The 22060-nt window shown below is 38.4% G+C and overlaps 1 protein-coding gene across 16 annotated transcripts in view; it reads left to right on the forward strand.

Moving 5' to 3' along the window:
- The window catches only part of tfec (transcription factor EC), a 52379-nt gene that overhangs the window by 24770 nt on the left and 5549 nt on the right, over positions 1-22060 (forward strand). For 3 of the 16 annotated variants that reach the window (XM_044185732.1, XM_044185731.1, XM_044185733.1), the window contains exons 3-4: positions 19135-19389; positions 20176-20277. In XM_044185732.1, the coding sequence (XP_044041667.1) occupies positions 19135-19389; positions 20176-20277 (357 nt within the window). Of the gene's footprint in view, positions 1-2356; positions 2502-10967; positions 11078-12202; positions 12239-13670; positions 13888-14437; positions 14554-17408; positions 17734-18387; positions 18478-19134; positions 19390-20175; positions 20278-22060 lie in introns of those variants that run through there. The other 13 variants (XM_044185736.1, XM_044185743.1, XM_044185734.1 and 10 more) reach the window with 11 other exon arrangements.

Here is a 22060-nt window from a genome sequence, read left to right on the forward strand (position 1 = left end):
CTTGGTCTTTGGTGAGAAAAAATGGACGTCAACAAATATTTTTCATCAGTTTTCGTTGACAAAATTAACAGTGGTTCATAGACATATGTGCTATACCATAGAGTGCACTGCATTACAAGAAGCTGTTATGTTACAAATTAAATCAGTATAGTACATATTTACATAAATGTCAGCCGACATAAGTCTAGCCTGATAGCCTAAATTTCATTATCAATTTTGTACTGTAAAAACTATTACAATAGCTAGCTTTTTTTTACAGTGTAGTATGCGTATGCTGTGGAGTCTGCTTTAAGATACCTTTTAAAAATAATACATTTTTGATACAACTCTCCGCAGTCATGGTTCGGATGAGGTGAATTCTAAACCGACTGCCTGACAATTAAACCATTATATGCTGTCTATTCTTCTAATCATGTTAAAGATGGGTTGCCTTCATAGACATTTCCTAATCTGATTACATGTCCCCTTTTCTTCTGATATCACTTGCAGAATGGCATTGCCTTTGTTTCCTGTATTTTCATGGAATCCCGTGTAAATGTCAAAATGTTTTTCCTCTGAGGCAGACTGCAATCGGTTCTTTTCAACAGAAAGTAAATGAGAGAACAAAGAAGAAGAAAATGTACAGTGTATACCTAAATTAAAAGGCCTTAAGTTGTATATCCTGCACCTATTCCCATTTTAAAGTGCAAGATATTTAGTAAAAATGTGGAAACAGCGATACAACAGTTTATCCTCATCCTAAACTAAGTAATGCGTTTCCAATGGCCCGTTAAAACTGGCTCAGACTGTGAAAAATCCAGAGGCACAAACTCTTCAGCAGTTATGGGAACTTTGAAACAAGGCTTCATTCAGTTTGAAGACCAATGTTAAAAGGGGTGCAGTGTAGTTTTTGAAAAACAAACAAACAAAGAAACATATGTAAATTATTATTACTGTTGCCGTTATTAGCAAAATATTACAAGTAATCATCGTTTTTCAAATATTACACTTTTTTTGTTAAAGGCAAAGTTCGACACTTATTTGCTTTCTTGACGAGAGTTAGATGAGGAGATTGATACCACTCTCGGGTCTGTATGCTAAATATGAAACTACAGCCAGCAGCCGTTAGTTTAGCTTAGCATAAGAACTGAAAACAGAGGGAAACAGCTAGTCTGGCTCTGTCCAAAGGTAAAAAATATGCCTACCAGCACCTCTAAGGCTCACTAATTAAGACGTTAAATCTAGTTTGCTCAAACTGTACAAAAAACAAAGAGTAAAAAACAACAATTTGTGGTTTTAAGGGGGGTTAAGTGCAGGACTGTTTCTAAGCTAACGGGCTGCTGGTTTTAGCTTCATAGTTAGCGTACAGACATGAAAGTGGTATCAACTTTCACATCTCTCGTCAAGAACATGCATAACGTGTATTTCCCAACATATTGAATTTTCCTTTCACACAGTTTGAAAACAGACTTGAAGAAAAGCTGGCTGAAGAACATCCAATGTTCTTACACCCATGCAGTAGTTCAAAAAGTAATACTGTGTTCTTGTAACACATAAAAAATGTGAGTGAGCTGAGTGACACACAGTATGTCAAAGTGTAGCGCTGTTGTGATGTGGTAATTCATAATGTAAAGCAGTGGCCTGAGGTTTACAAAGATCTGATCCTCTGGAATTTAACCTGAGAAGACCTGTCCTGAGTTCACCTCAAATACAATATCCTCGCCAAAATACTATGTATTTGTTTGTGTGTGTGTGTGTGTGTGTGTGTGTGTGTGTGTGTGTGTGTGTGTGTGTGTGTGTGAGAGAGAGAGATTCCAGTGATGGAGACTGAACTATGAAAAGTGGGGGCAGCGTAGAACAATGATAGAACAGAGAAAGGGAGGGGAAAAAATCAAAGAATTGGAATAATTGGCATAATTCAAGGTGGCTGGGCACAGTCAGGGGGAGTGTCAGTGTTGGGCGAATCTTTTGCCATCCTCAAAGAGAGACAGTCTGCACAATTAGCCACACGAACTCTGACCCCGCTCAGAATAATTAATGAATAACAGAGGGGATAAAGACAAAAGGCGCAGAGCGGTCTGGTTGAGTGGCGAGCGAGGGTAATACATCAAAGAATGCCGTTAATTGGCCCTGTGGCTTTCATTCTTTGCCCTATTTCTTTCAATTCATTGACTCAAAATAATGGGTTCAGGTTCATTATCAACAGGTCATAAGCCCTGGGAGTGCCAAAATTCAACAGGAGAGTCAGCGATGTGTAAGTGTGTGTATGCTTGCCAGTGCATGTGTACAAAAATGTGTGTGTGTAATGGCTTTACTTTTGCCTGGCCCTCCAAAGTCCTGACGACATCAATTCCACACAGGGAAAACTAAGAGTTGTGTAGTTGGGTTGAGAAGAGAGCAACAGGCCGCAACTATCAAGATTTTTTTTGTTGTGCAAGAGCAAAAAGTAAATTTTTTTATCGCGGGTGTTTGTGAATGCTCCGAGTGTTGCCACGATGCTGGAATATAACTGGTACGGACAGGTAAGTGAAATCGACACGCCTACTCCTGCGATGATGCTTTCAGAATATAAACTGCGTGTTAATGTCTGCTGATGTACCTGAGTGATACTGAATGCCTGCTTAGGCCTCAGAGTTGCTTAAGTCAAATAATAATATTGCAGCATGCTATGAAAATGGATTAATAACATAGACGATCACAACAAGACAACAATGGTTATATGGTGCATAATCAAATCATTTTCAAATATTGCAGACCAACTACATTTCCATGACTTTGAATCAAATTTCCAAGCAATATGTTTGTGTCATGTGCCTGTTTGTATGTTTTAGATAAAGAGCGCCCTTGTTTCAAATTTAGGACTGAATAATGTTGATATTTAAATGGCATTAGTAGTATTAAAATAATTCAACCCTGAATTCTCTGTTGAAATGATAATACCAAACTAAACAGAATCAAAGCACCGCACTGTACTATAAATCTTACAGGAATACAACTTGATTAAAAAGTAGCAGAGGCACTGAGACTGATGACGTAAGGAGCAGAGAAAAAATTACTGTAGTTATTACAGAACTCGCCAACTGTCTGTATGGGTACAGACTCTTGAAAATTGAGTAATAAGTTCTGTATAATAATAATATTAATAATGATAATGATTACAATGTGATAGTTACAAAAATGTGTCTTTTTTTTTTACATCATTGTAATTTCAGTATGTGTATGTCAGATGACATTTTGTCGTTGTCCAGTAAAAAAAAACACGTATCTCCAAATTTGGTAATTATGGGCTGTGAAATTTCTACTTTTGTATGTGACATAAACAATTTAAAAATCCATTGGATTATATGAAGAATGCATTGTCACACAGCTGAAAACTGGGCTTTTTATTTCTTAGGTCATGAAAAGTCGACCTTTTGGGGATGCATTGTTCCACAGGACAGGGATGATTTGTGGAATTTATGGCAAAACATGAAATACTGTACTAGACAAAAACAAAGCAGACTCGTGAAAGAAAATCAAATGTTGGGCTTTCATTCACTCTTAATGATGCACAAAGTAGAAAATTCAACAGTATTTTCGTATAACAGCATACATTTGAGTCTAGGTATTCTGTGTTTTCCTTTGCTTTGGTAGAGTTCACATTGTCACAACTCTAGCCAGCATTCTCATATGCTCTTTGGAATAGCATGTTGAAATGGGTGTATTTATGTATTCAAGGAATATGTATTCACTATTAACCCATTTAATCCCACTACCTGATATGATACCAGGTAGTGGGCTACCTGAGTTGTATGATACAAAACCCCAGGACCCGGCAAAAACCCCAGATCATGTGAAATTACTCCCACTCACGTACAGAACCAGACACACCATGAAAGAGTGTGGGGTAGGAGGGGCGGCTAATTGAATCACCGTAACTTTGTTTGCTCGCGTCACGTGATTTTGTGAGAAATACCTCACCGCTTGTTACACACTCTGAAATATTTCAGCCATCTTCTTGGCTGAAGACAGTACAGTTTTTCTCTCTGCTAGTCCTTTAATTGCCATACGAAAGGTTTCCCATACCTGGGTGAGCCATGTCAAGCAATTAATACCCTGAAATACGCCTTTTAAGTGAGTCTTTTGGTCTCTGGGGCTCCCCATTGTGATGAAACGATTGGTGTCATCTCACATTAGCCTTGCACAGGTGCCTTCTCTGCCTGCACATCAGGTCATTAACATAACCAGAGATGGAGAAAGAAACTGATTTAGATGAAGAGACAGACAGAGAGTGAGTGAGATAAGGTATAGATAGAGGGAGAGAGCAAAGGAGAGAAAGGGAAAAGTGGAAGGATAAATCAAGATCATTTGCTTTGGTGGGACTTGCTTTAAGTCTTTCCTAAGCACAGAATGAACTTATAACCCCTAGATAGCTCAGAGTGCTAAAAATGCACACACAAACAATGAGGGGTGTTAATGTAGGCTATGCTAACTCCACACCCAATTTGCAACATCCCAAATGCATTAAGGATCAAAGGATTTTCACGTTTTAGCCAGGTAACTACAAGTCACGTTTATGTATACTGACAACCATTTTCCAAAATAAGTTTACATTGATTTCCTACCATTCAGGAAGCTATATACATCAACAGAGTATACATTTTACTGCATTAATTTTTTGTAAAAGTTATATTATCATCATGTTGTACTGCAGATAAGAGAATAGACCAGCGGTACTTTGAAAATTCCTGCATGGCGGCGTGTTCAAGGAGATTAGAGATTTGAGTGCATTACATTCAAAAGCTACAGTATGTTATGAGAAAATCAAACCCAGATGATAAAAAATAAGATAAAGATAAACCTTTTTTATTTTTGCATTAATAAATGTTTGATATTGATTTTTAAAACTGTTTCTGCTCACAACCACATTACCCCATAAAGATAATATAACTTTGATGTAAATAGATAGATACTGTACATAGATGTTCTCTGTGATGGATAACCTATGTTAACCTAAATTTGCGTAAACTGATTTCTATAACATGCTGAAATGAACTGATTCCAATGGCTGTTCAGAAGTTAGGAACTCAATCTAAAAATGTCACGAAATGGTCAGCTGTAATGTAAAGTACAGTATATACAGTTTAAAGGTCCTTTAATCCCTAATGCATTTGCACTGTGTGCACACTTCTATGTGCACAGTTTGAATCGTGCCGCTCAAATATACTGAGATGAAAGTGATCTGACATGGAATTACAACAAAGTTTCAATGTAATTTTTGGCTGACTGATGAGATCTGTCATTGTGAAAACTTCACAGACAGCAGAGAAAAACAAACAGCAAAGCAACATTCGCTTTAGTTCATGCATGCATTATCAACGCATAAGTACAATAAATGCAACGCATGCTTGAACACTGACACTGGTGGGAGCAGAGGAGAGTCAGCAGTGTTCAGAGAGCGTCAGTTGGGTTTAGTCAAAAACATTTGCACTGGCTGGATTTAAAGAACTGAAATGAGTATGTTTAAGTGGAAGAACCCCTAAATCTTTAAATGTATAAACTTCACTTGGATGTTTGACCTTCTTTGTGCAGAATGATGTGTGTGCAGAGTTTGATACTAGAAGGCAGTTTTCACATTCATCTGCTGAAGAGGGAAAGTTTCTCTGTGCTCACCTTAAATCTAAGTTTAACATACGAGATGTAACATCAGAACTAGTTTGGAAGCCAATCATGTGAGATGGAAACTTGAAACCTACAGTGTTTATGCTCTGAGATTGGACTTTTCAGTGAAGTAGGAGACATCGTGTGACCAGCAGTTAAACTTTTGAAATAAAAAATGTTCGCAGATTATGGATTTTAAAATGAGGTAGTAGGAGCAGATGTAATTTTAAGAATGAGTATTTTTATATGTAACATGTCTGGAGTGGATCTTTAAAAGAGAAGCATAATTGGAACATCATGTTGCTGTAACTGCATTATAAAAGTATAATCGTCCACATGTTTTTACTCATAATAATAAACAATGAATGTTAAAAGGATCATGGTCATTTTCCTGACAATGAGGGAGGAGATAGGGGTGGATGGATGCACATACAAAGCACAGGACTTTGACACCAGAGGCTGAGGATTGTGTCTTGACCTCCACACCCTAACTTTGTGCCTACATATATGGCACACTGATTCCTGCACTGGTACTGTACACACGTGTTGTTTAGGCAATTAAAACACTTGGTTAAGGTTAGGGAAAGGAAGGGCTGCTAGTACACAAAGGCTCCCTCTCTTACTATCATATGTACAAACAAGATGGATTCATTAGATGCAGACAATTTACTTTATGGAGATGTAGGTGATGTGTAGTTGCTTTATCTTGGTTGGAGGTTTAAACCAGACATGCCGGTTCAATTCTAAGTTCAAGCCATTCAAGTCTCATGTGTAAAGCTTGCGAAGGACCTATTTGAGTTAACTGGTGCAGCTGCTTAGTTTTGGTGAACCGTATTTGGTGAAATGAAGTGGCTGGCATGTGCATCAGAGGAGGCACATGGTAGTCTACAACGGAGGAATTGGCAGTGACAGAAACTCTGTAACACACTTGGAACTGGCAGTGACTAAATGATGGAGAAAATAAATTGAACTCAGGCACAGCTAATTACTCAATTTACCCTAGACTAGCAACTGGAGTGATGAGAGAGGGCAACTGGCGGAGTAGCATGATCCAATAAAGGAACCGGAAAATAAATTCTGAAAAAATGTATATTTATTATATTAACAAAAAAGAAAAAAGGAGATTTATGTGTTCTACACTAAACTGATTTGGGCAGGATGGAGATGCACTGTCATAGTTTGTGTAGAAATATTTAACTATGTTCTCAGTAAAAGGCTCTCCAAGTTGCACTGTTACATTTATTCATTTGGAGTTAAAGTTTGGGAAAATACATTATCATAATATTGCCTATAATTATATTGAGAGAAAGACAAGCTAATACATAAGACCTATGTTGTAAGGACAGGATCTGGATGCAGTATAAAAACGGAACAGACCTGCGCGTGATAAAAGCCTGAGATCTTCTGGCCTTTACTTCTCACTCCCCTCACTTTCATTCTTGGTCTTCCTCTCATGCATTGGTGGGAAGAGGAGCACTGGCACTCCTCCCTTCGTCACAGCAGCTTACTCGTTCAAACGGCAGGGGCACAAAGATAGCCGAACAGAGCAAACAAACAGCTCTTTGTCCACAGCACAAACCATATATTATAAGTTCTGGTAAGGTCAAAGTTGATTTAATTTTCTGCTTAGTTCTCATTAAACAGCTATTGCATTATTTAATTTCCCACAATCAAGTTAAGGGGGATGGGGGTGGGGTTGGGTGGGTTATCAATATATCCAATATACCACCTTTTGAACAGTGGCTTGCATTTAGCCCACAAATGCACTTTATGTGGGTTAGGGAGAGTAGGATCCTCTGTTTGATGCTTCAAAGGTCAGAGGAACTGCACTGAAATATGTAGTTCTATTTGACTATAAAACATTTCCATGTATTGAGTCAGCTGTAGCACCTCAACACTACCTGTTGTAAGTGCATGACAATTAGTTAGTAAGCAAACAGAGAAGTTTAAACAGTTAGCTAAAAACAATTGCTAAATGGTTGAAATAGTTAGCTAAAATAAATAATAATTGGTTAAAAGTAGAGTGTTTCAATACCAGGGCAACCCCGTACTTCCACAGTATTGTATATACACGTTGGTAAAGAAATTGGACTTGAATCATCCAAAACAATGTAACGTGTGAATTGCTGGTAGACTTTTCCCTGTCTATTATTTCTTTTCGTTTTTGTATTTATAGTGCATAATGTTTGGCTTAGATTATTTTATTATAGTATGCATGTGTGTAGGTAGGTGTATGTGTGACAATATTAACAAAAGGAAGAAAAAAAATATGTAATTATTTCTGATATCTTCAGACATCAACAATAATAGAATCCTAATAATCCACTTACTTGTTACATCATTTTATCTAACATATTTTGACTTAGAATACTAGAGCCTAAATTTATCAGTCTCTAATACATTACCCAGGACTAAATTAAAAAGCTTGGAACACGACAACTTCCTCAGTTTTTTCTCTCTTCTCCCTGTCACTGTTACATTATTGGATATTTTTGGGCCCTTCATCTCTTTTACTGATTCTTGCCATGTTCTCTACTTCAGTCTGGACAATACCTTCAGATCATATTCATCTGCTGAAGGGGGGAAGTTTCTCTGTGCTCAGCTTGAATCTCAGTTTAACACGTGCACATACAAGCTGGTTTTGTGATATCAGAAGTCAATCATGCTCCAGTATGTAACTTACAAAAAGTGAGATGGAAACTTGAAATCTCCAGCCTCCTAGCCAAACAGAGAAAACAAACAGCTCTTTGTCCACAGCACAAACCATATATTATTAGTTCTGGCAAAGTCAAAGTTGATTGAATTTTTTGCTTAGTTCTCAATAAACAGCTCTTGCATTATTCAATTTCCCACAATCCAGTCATCTCTTTTATTGGGTCTGTCTTGACCATTAATTCTTGCCATGTTCTCTGCTTCAGTCTGTACCTTCAGATCATATTTACTTTACAATCAATGGTTTCTTATGACATATACAACAAGATTCTCCAGAAACTGTTTTGAGACAATTTCACACTAGAAAGATACAAAAACAATGATTGCCTGGTTTGTTTTTATTTTATAAAAATGGCTTTTGGAGTTGTACTATGGGGACAGAGGTAAATACACTGGAATAAGACAATATTGCTGTATTTCAAGTCAGTTTGCTTTTTACCAATATGTCAAAGCTTTTTACTAAAACCTTGACATGACATAATGTTATGGAAGAATGATTAAGAGAAATGTTTCATAATAGAGCGAAGTACACCCCCATACAGTGTAGCGCTGACATTTTTCTGACTAGAATCATTTACTCTTTTAAATGTTTGCAAAGCGGTCAAAGAGTCAAAACACTGGATCTGGTGTTAGCTCATAGCACACCAGGAATTAGCAGGGCATGTCCATCCACCCTATTACTGGATCTATGGTCTTCTTGGCCTTTGTTTCTACTGCACTTTTTTTTTTTTTTTTTTTTTTTGGCTTGCTGAGTGATGGTGACTAACAAGATTAGTAATATGACCATTTTCTCACTTATTTTTGAATTCTAATACATTTCTAAATCACTCCATAGTGGTATTTCCTGGTGTTTCAGGTTACACAAACTGAGCTGTTTTCTCATCTTAGATGCTATTATATCTCCTCTTTTTACATTATCATCTATCTAGACAGAAAATTCTAGGAAACATTTGTGCAAGTACATTTTTTGGTGTAAGTTTAGTATAAGGTAGACATTAGATCTATATTATATTAGATACTGTACATGTACAACTACAAAACAGATTCAATTAGTGTGAGGAAGTAGATCCAGTAAAGTAACTTTACATGTGTAACCCTGACATCATTCAGCTGGAGTAAACAGTAAATGTATTTAGACTGCATTTGATATGCATTCTTTTTAAGAGGGCTTTGTTATGAATGCATGAAATTGGTAATGTACATTGAGTCAAAGTTCATAAGCTTCTTTTGAGAGTGTAACATGGATTTCTTTCTCTGTGTACTGAGCAGTTTGTCTTAGGCTGTTGCCCAGGCTTGAAAGGCCTTCACTTTGGTGAGCTGGGACTGTCTCGCAATCAATCATGTGCATAATTTTAATAAGACTTCATCTTCATAGTTATAGATGGAGCCCACCGGGGCTTCTTTTCACTGTCTGCCAAAGTGAGAGATTAAAGTTGTCTACAGTACAGCTTTCTGACATCATTCAGAGAGGCAACTCTAAGCACTGGTCTATCCTGTTCTAGCTCACTGGACAGTGAGGATCAAGGATGAGGTGCCCCTTTCAGGACCACAATCACTACACAGCAGTTTACCCACAATCCTCTGCTCTGTATTGCTCAACAGCTTTGCGGCTGTGGTTTGGATCTGCCTTTGATTGGTGAAGATTAGGTCCATTTTCCTTTCTTTGTTTACTTTGTGTGCCCTTTTATCACTGTGAATCCAAATTTGGTGATTTAATATTTTAACTTCAATTGAAGAATTACATGCACTTTTACGCTTTAAGGGTGACAAACAATTTATAGTTTTTAGGCTGTCCCAACAAAAATATTGTGGGCACAGAAGAGAGACAGTAGTATGTGATAAAGTATACTATAATTGGGTGGAAAAGTTCACTAGAGGCCTAATAAAGGTGTGTTCAGACAGAACAAAAAGTTAATTTTTATTCGTGTAAATTTGACTGCTGGACTGTTTTTGTCTGTTTCTTTGTCCCAAACAGCCAATGTAACAACTGTACAGATGTTAGCTGTAGCTAGCTAACAATGTATGTTCAGATTCTGACTGATCTTAGAACTCACCAGGAAGTCCAGTTCTTTGTTATTTTACTCTGGTCGCTCTCCTTTTTCTTCTTGTCTCTGTACATTTATCAAGTTGAGTCAGTTAAGCCTTGTAAAAAGCACAAGGCTTACATTGAAACACTCTGAAGCACTGTAATGTATGATAGTAGTTGGCTCTCAGTTTACGTCTATCCGCTCACTCTCGCATATTTCCATTGAGTTTGTATGCAACTGTGTTGCGTCTAAAATTTGTTTTGTGTTCTATCTGAACACACCTTAAGAGATTAGCTTTTGAGTATCTGTCATAGCAAATTTACATCTTGAATCAGCCATATGTGCTGTTGAATTATTCCTGAACAAAACACTAAACTGCTAACTGTTACATCCCATTATTCCTGTCCATGTGTTTCCTGTTTTATTTTGAAAGACTAACCTCTCCTGTCATTTTCTCCAGCAATTCCTAGTGTTTGTATCTTTGTTTTTTGGACTTTGTCTCGTTCCTTGGATTCTTGGATTTTGCCTGCTCCCTGTCTGATTTGTTTGCTTTTCTCGGACTGACTTCCTGTGTGTGACTGCCTGGCTCTTCAGTAAAGACAGCCTTTTGAACTTTACTCTGTGTCCTGTGCTTTTCTCTGCTTCTGAGTCATTGTTCTAACCAGAGCAATTACACTACCCACACCCTCATTTCAAATTGCTCTAAGGCCCTGACCACGGTAAGGCATGATGTCATGCAACATGTCAACATGTTATCATCTGATTACTCACTCACTTCTATTAGCTTGGTTAGCCACTGTATGTAAGACAGGGTGATTTATTTTTTATTGGTAATCAGTTATGAGTGATTTGAACTGTAACTGATGAAGTTGCATTTGTTGAAATTCAGCAAAGTAAAAAGTGTTTTTTTGGCTATGGTAGCCTTAACTAGTGTTATATACTCACTAGGTGGCGTACTGTACATACAGTTCCACAAGCTGACCATTAACTTTATTAGTGTTTGAGTATGTGTCTCTGTGAAGGACTGTGTGTGCAGATGTGCATGTAAGCATGTGTGTAGAGAATCTACAATCTCTCAGGTGTTCCTGTGAACAAGCTCCTTTTCACTGCTCACAGAGAATAATGTTCTCTAACTGATTTAGCAGCAAAAATTGTATTATTCCATTTCGACTAATTACATCTCCTCTGCACTGACAGTGAGGACAAGCTGCACTGCATCCTTCTCTTCATCTTTCTCCTCCTTCTCTCACTCAGCTTTCTGAAGTATTTCAGTTGACTGAAGCTGTTGTTAATGTGTTTGTTGTTTGTAAAAATGGAAGTGAGAAAATATAAAGAAATACTTTGTTTGTTTGTCAACCATGCCCGTGCATGATTCAATCACAGCATTGATACTTGAGAACTTGAGAACAGTAATGCTTTGCAAATGTTTATTACAATATAGGAAATACATTTAAAATCAAACTTAGGCCTTAAGAATATACCCAGTGTGTTTTGGTGAGAAATGTTAAAATCACAATCTAAACTCCATTGGGTACATAAGTAATTTTCTGTCTTTACTTTAAGTATTTTAATATTTTTCACACCACTGTCGAGGCAGACCATTTTCATAAATTCAATATTTCATCAATGTAACAAGCACACACTCACGCTCTCACACATAGTTTCACGTGTAATCCAGTTAAAATGGCTGTAATATTTAATTCATATGAGAATCATTAAAAGTGCAGTGGTGCTGTGTCCATTATGCATTCCTTTTCTAGCAGGATAAAACAGTCCTCAGATGTGGGAGCTGCACTTTGAAGTGTTGTCTCAGAAGCAGGCCAACTCTTACAGGAAGTCCCTGATGTTTAAATCATGCCATGCAGGGGGGACTAACAAAGGTGAGCACTGGTGGCTTGCCCCAAGATGAGCCAAAAATGGCCAACCAGGAATTTGGCTAGATCACATAGACTGTGTACACACGGGCGGACATCTAATAAACAAGAAGCAGACAAATGTGGTGAAGTTGTAAGAATACAAAACACAGTGATGTGCATGTACCAACAGACATATGGATACACACACACTCATGAAAATGCAGCAGAGATGAAGAACAGCTGAGTATGTGTCTTGTTGACCATCAAATCGCAGCAAAATGATTTAGACACAGCAGCAATAATATTTGATTATAATGAGAACTCCTTTTCGCAGAGATCACTGTACAGATAGGCATTCTCTGTTTAATGAAATCATCCACCATGGACACGTGTGGGACAAATTGCAATTTAACAGCTGAGAGGAGACATTAGCTTATTGTGCATTACAGTGTTAAAATTATTCTTTAAAAACATAATTTGTACCAGCTTGATTTAACTGAATCATTGTGATTTGATTAGCCTTATTACATGTCCTCAATTTAGGTTCTGATGTTTATTAAAGTGTATCAAAATATATAAAACCCTCAGTTACTGTTTGCAATAATCACTGAATCAGCCCTGAGTATAAAACTGGTTCTCAATTTTTCAGGACACAGGACCATCCTGGATTTCACTCTATGCTTAAAGGGACTAGGGAGAGATTAGGGATTCATTTACATAGGCCAGGTAAATGCAGTCAAGTAAATGGTAGGATAGAAAACCAGAAGTATTCTGTGTTAGCACTGTTAGCTGTAATGCTGAAATGTTTGCAGGTGAACAAAAAGTTGTCAGAGCATTTGCTTTAACAGAAATTTCTCAACTATCTTAATTTGTTTTGCTAACCACAGTAGGATTTTAAAGTTGGACTCCACTGTCCACTTTCAGTTCTTGCCTTCTGAACTGTATTTATTATCTAAAGGTTGGAACTACAGGGAGGATTTGCAATGACCCCTTTCAGTTTTGCTGTGTCCAGGAATTCTCTGAGAGCCATTCTGGGAAGGCCTGTATTGGCCTTTGTTGTGGCCTGACAGTGACTGGGACATGATAACAACTTTGTGTGAGTGTACATCTGTGTGTTTTAGCATTTTTGCACACAGATTACATTTTTGTGCATTTCCCCAGTTGAATGTGTGACTGTAGTTTGATGGTTAAAGAGCCTTTCAAGGGAAGTGGGTGCCATGAAGATAACCTGGGGGAATGTGCTGAGCTGGGCTGGATGTTCTGCAGGAAGGAAAGTGTGGTGATCCACAAGCAGGAACTTGCATTCTGTCAACTTATTACACCCCCCCAACTGCCATCCATACTTCTGCCTCTGTCAGGCCTTTCTCTGACCAAAAGCACACACGCGTACTAACACATGCAGGAAACGGCCCGTGCAGCTCCCAAATAAGCTGATGTGTCATGCCTTCCTTGCCAATATTTCTGCAAAAGCTCAGGAAGGAGGCTGCAGCACCTCTCTTCTTCTTCCACTTCTTCTCCCCCTGTCTCGGTGAGACACAGCCGTAGCCGTGACAGTTCTTGTTCCTCTGTAAGAATTTGCAGCTCCTGTGGTGGGAGACGCTGCCACTCTGGGAGCCATGAGTCGTTGTTGTGTGGTCAAAGTGATCACCTTGACAGAGATCCAACTTCTACAGGTAGGGAGTAGCGACTCAACTACAGGCCAGGGAAATCGGGACAAGGCCAGATATAGAAAAGGGTATGAGTGTAACTATGTGTGCATTTGTTTGTGTTTGCATGCAAGAGAAAGTGTCTGTGCTTTGTAAAAGGCATGCACCTACAACCAGAATAACTGAATAGCTACTGTGCAATGCAAACTTAGCGATCATTTTGCTATCCCAGTCTTATCTTCCCTCACATTTCACAATCTATGGTGTGTGGTTACAGCTATTTACTGGTTAGCAAGCTCAGCAAAAAGACAGTAAGCATGTCTGAGAAGCCCTTTTGTTCCACTTTCTTCTTATCTCTATAGATTCAAGATGGGAAAAAGATAACTGAGCATTGCTACTCTGCATTCCCTAACTGTGTCAGTATGTTGTAAAATATAGCATTTTTGAAGAAATGAATCCAAACCTCCTACTAGGTTTTCTCCATAATTTGTACAGCTAGTTAATGTCACCATCACCCAGTGTTTCATAAGTTGCTGGATTTTTCTGAAGTGAAAGGAGAACTTGAGCAAGAGTGAAACTGAGTTAGGCAAGAGCTTTTCATTTAGAAGAAACACCTGTGAGTTTGTCTGTTACAATGGCATTGTGAATGCAGCATTTCAGTGGGACTAAAGAAATACACCTTTTAACTCAGAGGTAAATCACACCACTATTAAATTCATCTCACAAATAGAGGCTGAAGAAATCATGATTTCAAAGAATATATTAAACTAGACTCTGAGATTTAGCATTGAGTATGTGTGTGTGTCTGTAATCTAAAGTTGTGTTTTTATCTTTTAGTGGAGAATTTGTGATTTTAATTATAAACATAATTGGGAATATACATTATGTTCTGTAATGCAAGATATTGATTGTTATTTTCACTTGAGGGCGACAGAGTTGATGTCAGAGCATTGCTGTGACACGCTTTACAGTTGTAATTATGTGCACTTGCTTGCATGAATCAGATACATATTCTATATAACTGCTAAAAAAAACATGTGATGTGACTTCACAGGAGAGCATAGTATTGGATTTGTTGGATTTGATTGGACGCAGGAAGTATGAATGCAAACCAGACAAATATTATTTCATTGTTCAAACTTTATGAAACATAATGAAGCAAACTGTGCTGAAATAAATTTAAGGGATATATTAAAATTTTGTTGCATCAAATAGTGGCCATTGCAAAACTATCAGGAGCTGTGTAGAAAGGCAGAAATCAAATATTGCTTTCATATCAGTAAAATGGGAATTTTAGCCTACAGTACATACTCTGCTATAGGTTTTCATGTCAGAAATAACTGCAAATGTATGTAGATGGAAAGTGAACCTGTGACCTCGTCTCTAGCAGTAACCGCAAACGCTGCCTCAATTGTTGTAGCAGGTGCCAGTAGCCTTATTGACAAAGAGAAAAACTGAAGTGTCTGAAACATCAGAATAGTCACTACAATCCCAAACTTGAGCCTTGATTGATTAGATTCTTATCTCATTCCTGTCCCATATGTATGGCCAGCATTGATAATTTTCAGCATGTCCTCTTCACACATGCACAGGCCTGCCATTGTCAAGGTTGGTCTCGGTGACAGAAGCACCATTACCTCTGAAATCTAATTAGATTCCCATAAGTGGATAACAAGCGTGTCTCCGGCATTTACAGTAGTGAAAAAGCTAAAGTGAAACCAGGACAAACCGCTGTCACACAAAGCAGATGTGGTGTGTAGCAGGTCCTGGCATCCCTCCTGCTATGCGTAGTGGAAAAAAATGTTGATTGGCTAACAACTGGCATCTTGTTTGGCCTGGAGAAGTCAGATAAGAGCTCTCAGTCACTACTGACAAGTTCAGTATTGTGATGAGCCTGTTCTTAGTTAGGTGGATGAGTGGTGAATAAGGGCAGCTAGTCTAGCTGACAAGGAGAATTTAATGCTGAGTGATGGGGATTGGACCCCTGAAACTGGTTTGTTGGAAAATTGACCACTACAGGGCTCTGGTCAGAGAGCACAGAGTCATCAGTTTGATTTAAGGTCTTTACATGCAGAATGGAAATAGCACAAGTAGTACAACAGTACAGGATAGTGGTGCATAATTCTGTATTTCAAAATAAAGGTCTCTGAATGTGAAGAATTTCCAACACTTTTATTGTAAAGTCCAAATCCAAAGTTGCCACAGCTAAAAGTTAGTTTTGTGCTAGGTTACATTTAACCCATACAAACTTTAATTGTTGCTAAAAGTCTGAAAACACAATAGGCTACTTGCTAGCGAGCTACTCGTTTAATCAATTCCAGCAAATTTTTCTGAGACTATGTAACTTTTGAGAGAAGAAAAGATACGTCCTTCCTCATAAAAATTAAAATTTGAAATCACAAGCAATAAAACGCTCTGTTGCTCAAATGAATTCACTCAGGTTTTTTGTTGTTACAGCCTTAGTTGGTCTGGTATGACCTGTAGCTAATGGTGACTAATGTTAGCTAATTTCAGCAAACTCAAGGAAAACATACTACTGAGTGAGTTAGCTGACATAATGACTTATCTCCACTTGTGCTACTGTTACTGTAGCTTAGCATTTTAGCTAAGCGCTACTGTTTAGCATTTAGCATTATCTCATTACTGTCAGTGGCAATAGTTACATAGTCTTGCTTTCGATGCTTTCATTATCTGGGATTGTACTTAGTAAATTACATTTGTTTTCAGGGTATGGTAATGGGCTCTAAAAGACATTATTAATATGTCAGCAGAGATGGTTAAGAGAATGAAAAATGTATTTGTCTTTATTATCCCATTAACTTTTACCAATCAGTTACACATATTAAGTTAAGTCACACTGAATAGTAAAACTGCTAAAGTACTACACCAACATTGTTACTTATCTGACTTTCTTCTACTTCCAATTGATTAGCTGAGGTCATGTAAAAAAGTATCTGTGTAGTTATAAAAAAGTTCAGGCAAACCCATAGAGCATGCTATTTTTTTACCAGTGAATAGAATACTTTTAAGAGGAAGTAAAAAACTGGGTAAAAGACACAGACAAAGCTTACCATCTATAACTGACAACTGACAAGACTTACATAATAACACCACTGCTAACAATACATGTATTTTTATTAAATACACCTAAAAGTACTCTACAGGCCATAAACTAATAAAGCAAGTTACAACAGTAAGCTTCTTTATGAGCTCCAGACCAGTAAGTAGACTAGACATTTTTAGGTGAGATGTCCCCTCTGAAAATAGCTCTCAAACTATAGTAATAAATACCTCAAAATAGCTTTATTGCAGTTATTGTTTGGGAACTGATAATACTAAACTGTCAACACTAAAACCAGTGAATGAATGGTTAAAAATGGCATTAGCAGTTATTTAAAAACTCCATTGGGGAACAAGGGTCAATTGTGCTGCTACAACCCCTGGAGCAGGCAGCAGAGGACAATGGGAGCTGACCACTGATTGGTCAGTCAGACAGAAAAGGGCGGTCTGAATGAATTAGTGATAGAAGCTAAAGGCAGATATCCTACAGTGATCAAACCCTGGGTGATCTGACAGTCTGGTGTTTGAAGTGATTATCATGCTACGCAACATAAAGGCTTACGCCCAGCTTTGGGCCTAATTAGTTCACTTAGGGCCCTTTATAAGACATTGGTAGGGGACTGGAAAGTTCAGACACTTACTGTCACTCTTCTCAGCTGAAGAACAGGATAGCAGCAGCAGACCTGGATCCCTAAAGTTGACCTGCTGCTACACCAAAACAAACCAATCTGAAGATTATCTGCTTTTCTGAGAATGCCACACTTAACTGACTGCAGTTACTACATGATGCGGGACGCAACCAGAGCTTCAAATGTAAGAATATCGAAATTTAGAAAAATTCTGAATTACTTTGTAAAATGTTTTGTTGAACAGTGTTATCATGTTTTCTAATGCAACATATTTGTAATGCTTTTATTAAGGCTTTTATTACTGGTTTGGCAATCTTGACAGCTGGCTATATGTATATTTATGTACTATTGCAGATTAACAGAATATGAAAGTAACCAAAAATTACGCATTTTGTTTGTCAACTTATAGCAACTACAGCAACTTTCATTTTGTGTTGATTCTGGTGGCCCCTGTGGAAAAAAGCGATAGCGTTTCCACCACCTCGCGTTGTAAAGATGTTGATCTTGTTAGTGCGTGCATTTGTTTTGGAAGACACAACTTATTTTTAATAAACACAGCGGTTTGCAGGATGCATAGCGATGAGATATTGTATCTCTTTGTGGCTATGTGAGATTAATAACTGTAATATGCTTGGTAATAGTAATTTTGTTGAGAAAGCTAAAGTTATCAACATTCCCCAGTAATGTTGTGTCTTAATAATAAGCCAACTGCAAGATATAGCTTGGTAGCAAGGCCAACATAAAATGTTACGTTAAAAGCCAGTTGTATTAGAGTAATGTCTACCGTGACCTATACCTCCATTTCACGTCTCACAATGTATTTCATTCGCCTGTCTAGGAGGAAGAGGGCCAATTTAGGATCAGTTTTGAATCCTTTCAAATCCTGCAGTTCTCTCCATCTGTTGAATGACCGACCAAGGTTGACAAGGTTTTTGCCCGTGCTTTATCCCTGTCCCTTTTTCTCTTTGCTGATCTTGCCCCAGTATCAGCCATCTGCGAAAATGTAAACATAGGCTCCTCCAGTCTGCGTCCCGTAAAACGTTTTGTCGTATTTCGCAGGGAAGCTGACCTGGTGACAGGCATTAAGAATAACTATATAGAAATAGCCAATTTTCTCGCTGATAGTCTCGTTTGCCTATGTAGGTCATATAAAGGCATCAGTATTAAATTGAGACTGTTTCATAACCAGTTAAAAACTCCTTGTAGTATGTTTAAGTTTAGTTCTGGGGAAAAAGTTTTTGCTATTGACCACATTTTTCAGGTACTACTTACTGGTAAATGGCATTAAGAATGAGTAATAATTCTCTTAAAGACACTTTATGTAGACAAGTTCTAAAAAATACAGTACTGGTGTAAGTCTGTAAATCTGCTCTGCATAAGTGACTAATAATGGAAAAATTCTGAAAATTTCTCTGTATTGAATTAGATCATCTTTTCGCAAAGCAGACAGCTGCTGTGAACACATCTTGTGCTTAGTCAGCGCTCTTTCAATAATGTGAGAAACAATGTGCACTCTCCAACTTCATGAACTGATTTTTTATTCAGTCAACTAATAGAACTTGTTTATGATTTGTGTTTGCTGCAGGTACACAGCCACCTGGAGAACTCCAAGTTCCACCTCCACCAGACCCCCAATCAGCAGGTCAAGCAGTACCTGACGCTGGGCTCCAAGTTGGCCTCTTCGGCCGGGCAGGGCCACACCGTTCCGCATCCACACACCCCTGGCCAGCAGCTGGCCACCGTGCCAATCATGAGGAATGGACACATGCCCTCTGTCAGCGACAGCAGCAACCCCAACAGCCCTGTTACCCTGCTCACTATGGCCAATCATGACAGCGAGGTGAGTGGACTTATGGGAAAAGAAAGCGTCTGAATGTAAATTATGATGTTGCTGAATATATGGAACTGAAATTAAGAAAAGAGTTACATTGCAAAAAAAAAATTGAACCACAGACTGGGTCACATATGGACGAACTGTAAGTCATAATTTTTGTAGATTTCGCAACATTCTTGACACGTTTTCCTGTCAACACTCCACATTACTGTCAAAAGAAATATTTTGTTCTGTGTTCATTTGTTATGCCATTTGTAAGAATTGTGTCTTAGTCCCTCTATATTCTGTCATTAAGAGAGATAAATCATGGCTGACAGTTTGTTTGGATAGACAGTCAACATGTAAGATAATTCACGTATCAGTATAATTTCAAGTATCAGTAACCTGTAAAAATTTCTATCTGGATTGGGTTTGAATCTCAGAGAATGGTTCTAACTAATCATCTAAACAAAGTGATGCCATTATTGATCTCCCTCTCTCTCTGATGTGCTCATCAATAACTTCAGACATGCAGTCTCTGATGAGAGAACCCTTTCAAAAGGAGACAACTAGTTTGATAACAGATGCATGTTTCTCCCGCCAACACTGCTAACTAACTTATGTATAACATGGCGGTGGAGAGCTTGTCTGTTATTGGATTAGTCTCTGCACAGTTCCTCCCCTTTCTCGTGTTTATTTTGGTTTGAATGTTGAGATTTCAAAAGATCAGACTTGGACAGTATTGAAATTCTGGTACAAACATCATCGGTCTGTCCAGTCCATGAGTACACTGAAATTACTGTTTTCTTTTAGTTTCCAATGGATGAAGTTATTGATGACCTAATTAGTCTTGAATCCGGTTTCAATGATGGAGGCTTGGATTGCATGGAGCCTAACATCATAATGCAAAACAATGTAAGTATCAATCACATTAACTATTGCTCTAACAGCTGCATACTAACACTGTTTAAAATGTGACAGACTATCAACAGTTTGAAGGTCTTTTGTATTGATTTCTTTGTTTGTTAAGCTGCTCACATTATTGCGGTTAGGTTTATGTCAAGTTAAGTTCCTTAACGAATGACTTCTCTCTTTTTAAGTTGAATGGGGACTTGAAAGTGGGGTTCCTCCACCCAAACATTTAGGTGCAGGCTTGACTAACTTGGGAAAAAGGGGACCTCTCTTAGTTTGAGGTCAGCTTAAGTCTAGAGATGAGTCAAAGTTCATTGGGGCTTAGCAACATTTCTCACATTACTCAAGAAAATCAACAATGCAGATTAAGTAAAAAAAAAAAAAAGGATGTTTGTGGATATATACTTAATGACAATATGATAAAAGAAGCTACATTTATAGTAACTGTCTTTCTAAGGTCCATTCTTGGGAAGACAACCAACTAGAAATGGCACCACAGACAAGCACTATCAGGATTTAGCCAAGAAGGAATTCAAAAACTCTGAGCAAAACTCTGAGACAAGGGGTCCATTTGGCTGGAGAACACAGCAACACCTGAACCAAATACAGAGAGAGTTTGTGGGATGGGAACACTGGGACTCTGGCCTAACTACTTAAATACAGAAAGAGCCAGTTTGGCAGACAAAGAATCATACACACAGATAAAGTGACATGGAGCAAAACACTACAGATACTGTGACAGAGAAGGAATGAGAGGGGGGAGGAAAAGATAAGGCGTGGGGGGAGAGGGAGAGGGATGGGACAGGCAGTAGGTTTCAAATGAGGACAGAAGCCCGACAGAGGAGCGAGGAGTTAAGAGACTTTGTTGGAGAGAGTTACTGAGCCATTGGATTGGGCTAATGCATACACTCCCCATGGGCTTGTTCAGAAATGATACCATGCTTAAATGGATCAATTCATCCTAATTAGTCATACAGTATGATGCATCACGTCGTTTCGCCATGTCAACACATCCTGGAACACAGACGGGAAAGGGATTGAAGTGATTACAATAGGAGTCGAAGGGGAATTGTTGCAATCTTTCACTTTGATAAGCACTTTTGTCCCCTCCTCCTCCTCCTCTTCTCCCATCTTGGTGAGATAATGAGAAAAAAAAAAAGCTCATGCAAACCAAACCGACTGCAGATATCTGAAATGTCTGCAGTTTCTTCTGTTTTGTTTCTTCTCCTCTTTTTTTCTCTCTTGCTTTCCATTCCGTCCCATCTCTTGACTTGACATGCAGCCTTATCACATTTACCAGTCTAGTAGTTAGATTTGACACACGTCGTGGATAAAATTGGCTGTGCGCATCTTGGAATGCATGGTGGCTTCAGTAGCATTTTCCCATAAATGCACAAATGCGAATTAGACACACATGTGTGTCAGCACGCTAAATTTTGACTTCTCCCCAGTCTGTGAAAAGACGTCTTATCGCAGAACTGATGCATGCTTTCCCAGACAAGAAGAGACCCGTAGGAAAACTGTTTTGTCTCTGTTCAAGCAGTTGACCTAGCTAGCCTTTTCATCTAATGGGTTGCTATTTTCAACACAGAGCACATCTCTGTGTTAGGAGCACTTTCAAGTGGAGGGGTTTTGAAAATGGTGGCATTAGCAGATCAAGACTCCATGTCTGGTCAAAACAAACCTCAGAGGGCTGCAAGCCTGGGGTGGAGGTCAGGGTTAGATGGAATCATCTGGCAAGAATTCATGACCACAGAACTGGGTTTGCACTGTCCTGCTGAGGAAG

This window comes from Siniperca chuatsi, linkage group LG23 (assembly GCF_020085105.1).
Source record: "Siniperca chuatsi isolate FFG_IHB_CAS linkage group LG23, ASM2008510v1, whole genome shotgun sequence".
In the NCBI taxonomy this organism is placed as follows: domain Eukaryota; kingdom Metazoa; phylum Chordata; class Actinopteri; order Centrarchiformes; family Sinipercidae; genus Siniperca; species Siniperca chuatsi.